The sequence below is a fragment of the Mytilus edulis genome, chromosome 2, assembly GCF_963676685.1.
Source record: "Mytilus edulis chromosome 2, xbMytEdul2.2, whole genome shotgun sequence".
In the NCBI taxonomy this organism is placed as follows: Eukaryota; Metazoa; Mollusca; class Bivalvia; order Mytilida; family Mytilidae; genus Mytilus; species Mytilus edulis.
The window spans coordinates 12,339,353-12,348,161 of NC_092345.1; the positions used below are offsets into that span (position 1 = coordinate 12,339,353).

At 32.1% G+C, this 8,809-nt stretch overlaps 1 protein-coding gene across 1 annotated transcript; it reads left to right on the plus strand.

The window, feature by feature from the left end:
* The first annotated feature begins 1,459 nt into the window (after positions 1–1,459).
* Positions 1,460–8,515, plus strand: LOC139511477 (uncharacterized). Its single transcript, XM_071298252.1, has 4 exons — positions 1,460–1,792; positions 3,266–3,460; positions 4,394–4,787; positions 8,162–8,515. Exons 1-4 carry the CDS (start codon positions 1,513–1,515, stop codon positions 8,163–8,165), a joined length of 873 nt encoding a protein of 290 aa, XP_071154353.1. The 5' UTR covers positions 1,460–1,512; the 3' UTR covers positions 8,166–8,515.
* The last annotated feature ends 294 nt before the right edge of the window (positions 8,516–8,809 follow it).

Genomic DNA, 8,809 nt, shown 5'->3' on the forward strand with positions numbered 1-8,809 from the left:
AGAAGGCAAATTCAAGCAATTTGATTGGACGAGAAGTTGTTAGTATGTGCTAAATATCCGTATGTCGAATGGGCTTTCGTTTTTTTAACAATATGCATAGTATGTATGTAGTTTTGTGCAGTTGTTCCTAAAATGTGGAGAAATAGAGCAAAACATCAGTTGTTCTATTTGTATGGAAGTGAAGTTAAGAATTGGTGATATTAAGGTATAATTTTATGTATTCCTCATTACAAAATCTTGGTTCGTTTTAGGTAGGTTCAAACCTATTTTACTATGACTCAGTATGGACTCAAAATTAAATATGTCAGTGGTATAATTTAGAAAATAAAAATTCACCTGTAAAACAGACACTGAATGGACTTTTCGTCTATAAAAAAAAAACGAAGGTAAAAACCTGTTTAAATATGTGCAATGTGGGTACCCTCACCTTAGTAAGATTTAAAAGTTCCTGGTATGACAAAAAGTATAACGACAATACTGAACTCCATGGCAAATTCAAAAAGTCCATAAAACGGACAAAATCAAACGGTATCAATAAACGGAACAACTTAAAAACAACTGCTATATTTCTGCCTGGGTTCAGACATTTTACACAAAAAATCAAATTAATCTACTATAAGAGAAAACTAACTGCCCGATTTACACCTAAACAATTTATTAAAAAATAAGGCAGACAACAACCAACAAAAACAACTTAATACATGCTTTTGACAGACACATAAAGAATAAATAGAGATATTGAAATAAAAAAATTAGAGTAAACTCATTAAAAGCCAATGGAATTCAAAATAAGCATAGTCGGTCAACAGAGTCGCACAATTCCAGGGCCATTTTAGGTTGGCTCTGATGCAAAAAATAATTAACAAGATTTTAGTAGTTAAAAAAATATTAAAACGTATCTTTTCGACTTCAACAGCAAAAATTAAATCTAACAAAAATTAAACAAATCCTAGTTGTGCACCCTTCATTTGAATAGCCCCTCATTCCCAGATAAAAATAGCAAATCCAATATGTGCACGTTTTTATATTTTATTTGTCCAAAAAGAGATTTATTCATTTTCTATAGAAAATCAAATAAATGTGAGGAGTTGGATTGGGTTATTAGTAAATGAAGGGTTGGTAAGTTACAGTCAGCGGGAGGGAGACAAAAAGATATGGGACAGGAAGAAAAATCGATAAGACATCGAGAGAAGAGGTAAAAATAGGGAAATAATGTAAAGTTCCTTTCATTGATTTTTTTATAACAATAATAAAAAGGTAATAGGACTAAGGTAGTAGGGTCAGGAATTTAGAATGACAGATCCCTGTTTATCCCCTCAGACAATGCGCTGTTTGTAAATTGTTTTTTTTTATGGATTTGTCGATGCTGTAAAATTCGTTGAAAGTTTGTAATTCCTTAATCTATGGATGACGTGACTATTTCAGTTCTATATAAACAAGCTGTTGTGAAATATACATTGTAATGTATCATTTTTGGTGAACGTACATTTCAGACGGTTCGATCGTTAAAAGATGAATTTGTGTTGCGCTGTATTACTCCTACAAACATTTTCTTTGTTATGGGGGTATAGTTTAACCTATATGTTCTTGAATCCAAGTGTTGCTAAATTAGATTCTTCATATTGTAAACATATAGCAAAAAATGGTGTGGTCACGAGCGATGATTGTGCAACATCGGTTGATTGTAGAGGGACTGCTCGTGTCTATTCCTGTCGACATAGGAATGATTTACAGCTTTCTGGTTCGTCGTGTGTAATGACCACTAGCTATGAATGTTTACGGAAATTACAAAGTAAGTTTTAAAGTATAAATAGTCTAGTAAACTGGAAAACAAGTTCACACAACACATCATTGGCAATTTGACGTATTCAATGAAAATTAGATTTTTAAAAAAATGGATCCAAACATCCGATGAAAGGATAGCTGAACCATCTTTTTTTCGATAGACATACATATTTGATTGCCTATTTCCAAGCCAATAGGAATTTCAGTGTATGTTAAATATAAAATGTAAAAATTAAAAAAAAAATCTTGGTATAACCTCATTAGTTAAAATGAAATAAACCAGAGAAACAATCTGTTTCTAGTAATTGATTAATTTATTGCCTATTCAGTTTACAGAGTAAGTCCCAATGTTAAGCAAATAAACATCAAGATCGCCTAGAAAATCCATTGTATATACTTAGTTATCATGTACACAGTCATAAAACAGCCTCCACTAACAAAAAAAAATGGGACAGAATCAGTTTTTATCTTAAAATTTTGAATGAGGGTCACTAGAATAAGGAGAGAAAAAGATGAATGGACAAAAAAGAACATACTCTTCTTTATACCATTGTATGGCTTCTTTGTATATATATTTATTTATCCTATGGCTTCCCTTGATTTTTTTGTTAACTTGTGTCAACGTCTACATTGTTTTATTTGTACGAAAATCAAACTGTCTTTGACATTAAAGATTAAGTTCCGGATTATCACGAGGGCGTTATGGGCTTAATCACATCCCTTAAACTAGAAATTGTCATAACTTGTCATCAAACAAGTTTCCAGATATATTTACTCTCTACAAGATGTTAAAGGTCACGCCCCTAATCTAAAATCATGTGTCCGCCCTTAATTTTGTTTTAATATTTCTTTATTTCGAGGAGACTATGCCACAACATCTTCTAAGATCAAATTAAATGTGTTTGTCCCAACTTCCTCATCATCAACTTTCCTACCACATTGCGCTCTTGCTAAATAACATCATTCGATAAACTCACTCGAAAATCAAATTAAAAAAAAACATTCACAATACGATCGAATACATTAAAATATCAACTTAAATAGCCTTGATAATATGCTCGGTAACATAATTATATCGATAAAAATATCTGTAGTATATTGAGGTACATGAATACAAATAAAGGCATACAAATTATTAACTATTAAATTAATCTTTGATTCAGCTAAGCTATGTTTAGATTTGTTCTTTCACAACAGCATACTGTATTTTTATAATTGATCGCACATTATTGGGAAGTGGATTTATGTGTTGATATGGTAAATAGTCATTAATGTTAATTTATAAGAATAAAAATAAGAAAAAAGAAACAAAAGGGATTCCGATAACTATTATATATTATATACAAACAGTCACTTTGATGCATTTGATTTTTTTTAATTGACTATTTATAATTTAAATGAATGCATATATATATAACGCCATATATGGATTTTTAGAGCAGATGTTGTATACGTGATCTGAAAACTTATTTCCTTCCAGGAAGACAGCAGGCATGTTCCAAGAGGACATCGGGTTTACTTCCAGATTCTAAATTTTGTCATCTGTATTACGATTGTTCTAACCCTGCTAAATCGAAGATTTGTCAGTATCCGAAACTATTCTCAACAAAGACGAACACATGTCGAGACTTCAGGAAAGTCAAATGTGGTTCTAGGATAGAGTTTAAATCTTACTGTAAGTATGGTTAACTTCTTTATATATACATTATTCATTAAAGCTTCAATTTATTCATAAAATGTCAAATAATTGTGTTATATAAATCCCCAAAATGAATATCGATTGTGCACAAACACACTTGTTTGGGTAGGAACATTACCCAAATCATTACATATTAACACAAGATGTTCTTGGCAGAATTTTTTTTTATGATTTGCCCCTTCCTCAGATATAAAAATAAAGATTCTGAACTATTGATAGATAAGAATACAACGAAAAAGAAAGGATTAAGAGATTAACGAACGATATATAATCATAAGATTCATTTGACAAAAAAGTAGTGACAACTCTTTTAATACTGATTTTATTAAATTGCCAAAAAAGCCTTCTTTGCATATAACACTGTATCCCGGAAATAGATATGTATAATATATCAAAATCTTATACCCTATTTCCAAAAAAAAAAATCCTCCTGCCGGGCCTGTGCGTCAGTGGTATCTCAGATTGATTGAAAAAAAGAGTCAGGAGAGACAGAATAATCAAAATTCATTAGTCGAAAAGAAACCACAACAGTATAGCAAAAATCGAAAAATTAAACATTACAAAGATAGCTATATACATTATATAAAAAAAAGAAGTTGTGGAGTGATTGCCAATGAGAAAACTCATCATAAGAGACCAAACGACACAGAAATTAACAATTATAGGCCACTGTACGGCCTTCAACAATGAGCAAAGCCCGTACTACCTAGTCAGTTATAAAAGGACCCAACAGAGTAATAGAGACTAATTCTGGCGTGAACCCATCTACTAAGAAGGGTCAACAGATCCTATTAAATATGATACACTCATCTGAAATGATCATGTATGACATTTTCATTTAATCTTTATATTCATAGACTTGTCTCAAAATCACGTGTAATTATTTTTTTTATCATTTGATTATATCAGGTCAATATCATTCACATCCTGGCGCTGGAAATCGTGGCCCACCTTGTGAGTTGCAGCATCCAAATTGTGAAGGGTACCCAGATGGTGCCAACCCTCACACAGAGAAAACCGGAGCAGGCTCTCCTTGGTACATGCTTTGCAAGGGCGAACGATTTGTAAAGGACGGAATCTGTCCAAACGCCAGATATGGTTTCAACAAAAAGACATGTCAGGTCGTTGAATGTAGCCGGAAGATAAATAAGTATTACCCTACTCTAGGGTGCCGGGGATATATCTGGTGTTACTATGGGAGACAATTTAGATACAACTGTGCTGTCGGTACTGTGTTTGATTACAGACGTCAGAGTTGCCAGCATGTCTACGATGTTTGTAAACCTTGCGGAACGAAATCATGGTAAGCTTCACATAGCTAAATGTTACATGATTATATTAGGAATATACAAGGAATTTTTACGCTCGCATATCAGCAATAAAAAAAAATGAAATACAAGATCCAATTCAGTGGGGCTTTCCACTTGTTTCACTATAATTACTTTAAATTAAGTTTCTTTTAGCATGAATATTTTCAAACAGTTTTTTGGAAGGTTTGTTCGTGAAAGAGAATTTCAAGTTATAAGAAATAAAAGCAGTCTTAATGCGTTCTCTAAATTCAACCCTGCGTCTGTTAGACAGCCTAACTTGTCAAACCCACTGGACGTTAAGCAACCAACAATCAATTATTTGTCAAACTTGCTCGATTTTAAGTCTACAAGGTTAAAATTGTTAGCACGAACAAATTGTTTACCCATAAATCAAGTTTTGTATCAAATGAATATGTCTAAGACTACCATTTGTCAAATGTGTTCATGCAAATCTGAGGAGTCCGTGGAACATTTCGTTCTCTAATGTTCTGAATAGTCTCCTATACGAAATAAGTATTTTGCCGATATAAATGAGTACCTAAGTACTAACTTCCCCGACTTTTGCTTCACGGAGTTACCGTCCTACGAAAAAAATAAACATACTGCTAGGTGAATATGTTTATCAGGTTGATCATAATGTTTGTAAACATGTTGACACTTTTAGTAAAAAGATGTTGAGTGAAATGTACACTTACAGATCTTCAATTTTAGAAAGTTAAGCTAACTGTGATTTACATGTGCAACTTCATTGATGCGATCTCTAAATGTTGAGATTGTATATTAAGATATAATGCTGTTATGTTTTACATGAATGTTGACTTGTTTTAAAAAGAGAATTCATTTTTAACTTTGATATTGTCCTATGTGTATTTTATTTAATTGTACATTATTCATTGTATATGCTCTTAGACGCATTTGTGGGTACCCTGCCTACAAGTGCCCCCGTTGTAAAGGGATAGTTTCTTAATAAATATATATAATCCGGATCTGGTGTACAAAAATATTAATACCTAATGTTTGTGGCATAACATCGTGGCCACAAGTCAATTGTTTCCTGTTTAGAATTAAATTTATATTAAGATTCATTTTGTTACATCTTGTGATCAATTTTATTTGGCAATCGCCAATGGCAGTCAGCAGGGTTAAAGAACATCAGTTGTTCGACCTGTTAGTCAAATGCGTTTTGTTTAAATATACTTCTTCACTTTTTTGGTCTTTTGGAAAAATGTTGTTTGTGCTGGATTTAGACCCTTCTACAACGAAATTTGTTTTACATGCACACGTATAAAAATTGCGGTTTTTATCCAACGCAATCATAGCTTTGAACGTAGTTTTCAATTTAGACTCGTATATATATTTCCCCTCTGGTTTATATGATTTGTTCATCCTATATTGATTCTTTAAATTCAAGAGTCTATCTTAAAATGAGGGTAAGTTTTATATGGCCTTCCAAATACCGTTTCGATCCCTAACATCACTGAAGAGACATTTATTGTCGAAATCCAGATCTGGTGTACAAAAAAAATATTAACACCTTAGGTTTGTGGCATAATATCGTGGTCACAAGTTAATTGTTTTCTGTTTAGTATTACATTTATATTAAGATCCATTTTGTTACACCTTGTGATCAATTTTATTTGGCAATCGCCAATGGCAGTCAGCGGGGTTAAAGAACATCAGTTGTTCGACCTGTTAGTCAAATGCGTTTTGTTTAAATATACTTCTTCACTTTTTTGGTCTTTTGGGAAAATGTTGTTTGTGCTGTATTTAGACCCTTCTACAACGAAATTTGTTTTACATGCACATGTATAAAAATTGCGGTTTTTATCCAACGCAATCATAGCTTTGAACGTGGTTTTCAATTTAGACTCGTATATATATTTCCCCTCCGGTTTATATGATCTGTTCATCCTATATTGATTCTTTAAATTCATGAGTCTATCTTAAAATGAGGGTAAGTTTTATATGGCCTTCCAAATACCGTTTCGATCCCTAACATCACTGAAGAGACATTTATTGTCGAAATCCAAATCTGGTGTACAAAAAAAATATTAACACCTTATGTTTGTGGCATAATATCGTGGCCACACGTTAATTGTTTTCTGTTTAGTATTACATTTATATTAAGATCCATTTTGTTACATCTTGTGATCAATTTTATTTGGCAATCGCCAATGGCAGTCAGCAGGGTTAAAGAACATCAGTTGTTCGACCTGTTAGTCAAATGCGTTTAGTTTAAATATACTTCTTCACTTTTTTGGTCTTTTGGAAAAATGTTGTTTGTGCTGTATTTAGACCCTTCTACAGCGAAATTTGTTTTACATGCACACGTAGTTTTCAATTTAGACTTTATTTGGAAGCCCAGGTGGTCAGGTGGTCGTGTGGTCTAGCCGGACGGCTACAGTGCATGCGATTTGGTGTCACGATATCTCAGTAGCATAGGTTCGAATCCCGGCGAGGGAAGAACAATATTTGCGAAAACAAATTTACAGATCAAACATTGTTGGGTTGATGTTTAGACGAGTTGTATATATATATATTTAGCATTACCAATGACAATCCCCCGTTTAAATTTTTCCCCTGATATTGTTTCAGAAGTTGCAGAACAAGTGTTAGATAAATGTGGTTTGCATGGCATACTTTTACTTCGTACTTTATTTGGCCTTTAAAACTTTTTTGGATTCGAGCGTCACTGATGAGTCTTTTGTGGACGAAACGCGCGTCTGGCGTATATACAAAATTTAGTCCTGGTATCTATGATGAGTTTATTTATGTTTAGTGAATGTAGTACTATGTCTCTTTTGACCTTTCTCAGATGTACTATGTGATTGATCCGTAAGAAATAATTTTCTGAGAAGTAACATACCATGTTATATATGATATCATAGAATGTTTTAGTAATTATATACATGCATATATATTCAATCTTGAATGTCGATATTTATAAAATTGTTTTAATCCATACATGTCGTTGTAGAATCCATTTACCCCTTTTATCTTTTGGACAGCTTTACTGAACTGAAATTAGATTTATGGCATTGCACCTGAGAAATGATTTCGCATTACATACTTGTATATGGTATTCAATATTTGAACCTACTCACTTTATATTATTATGTCGTTAAAATATCATAATGTTACTGTATCAACATAAACATTCCGATATAATATCAACATGCAAATTCACTTCAAAAAGGCCGATGAAAAGAATGAAAAATGTGAATATAATATTTTACCAGAACTTTGTCCTTTGACCTTCTTTTGAAAGTTGATTCGTTGGCAATCATACCTTATCTTATCATTTTTAAATACTACGTGATCATAACCAAACGCTTAGTCTATTTCATTCTTTTTTTTATTATTTCAGTTGATATACACAAGAAGAAGCATGGCGATACTTTGATCAAACTTTGCTGACGTTTACATTTCTACGACAAGATATTGACAAATACGACAAAAACAGTCTACTCTAAATTTATATATCTTTTATTATCTTATCTTAGATAGTATATAATTATACATAGGTAACATGAAACCCAACAAATATGTACAATATTTACAAAAAAAAAATATGCCTATTCAATGTTTGAAAAATCTTTAATGTACAATGGTTGCTATTAAATAAATTAAATATGATATTCATTTGGTTTTTTTTTTAAAGTTCTGATATTCCTGTGGTTAAAAAAATGTGCATTTTGATTATAAAAAATTGACATACCAAGTTTTTTGTTTTCATCGAAGTATTTACATTCTAAAAACTGACACAACAAGATATAAAGTTCATGCATCTGAAGTGATTCTAGATGTACCTTAACCAGAAACGCTCAAAGCCGAAGCTTAAGATTATAGGGGCCGAAAACTTAAAGAGCTATAAACCAAAAAGGAGATAAAAATATGCAAATCCATCGAAGACCAAATCGCCTGAGGTAGTTGAAACCTTAATTTCTGTATAATTTCAAAATTTATAATCGGTTAATTTTAGATAATTTGTTATGAATCTTGTGATGTCCTGACT

Bases quoted from the DNA above. Each gene is read 5' to 3' on its own strand.
- LOC139511477 (XM_071298252.1), top strand. From the start codon at position 1,513: ATGAATTTGTGTTGCGCTGTATTACTCCTACAAACATTTTCTTTGTTA. The intron at 1,793-3,265 runs GTAAGTTTTAAA...ATTTCCTTCCAG, and splicing joins ATGTTTACGGAAATTACAAA to GAAGACAGCAGGCATGTTCC. The intron at 3,461-4,393 runs GTAAGTATGGTT...TGATTATATCAG, and splicing joins GATAGAGTTTAAATCTTACT to GTCAATATCATTCACATCCT.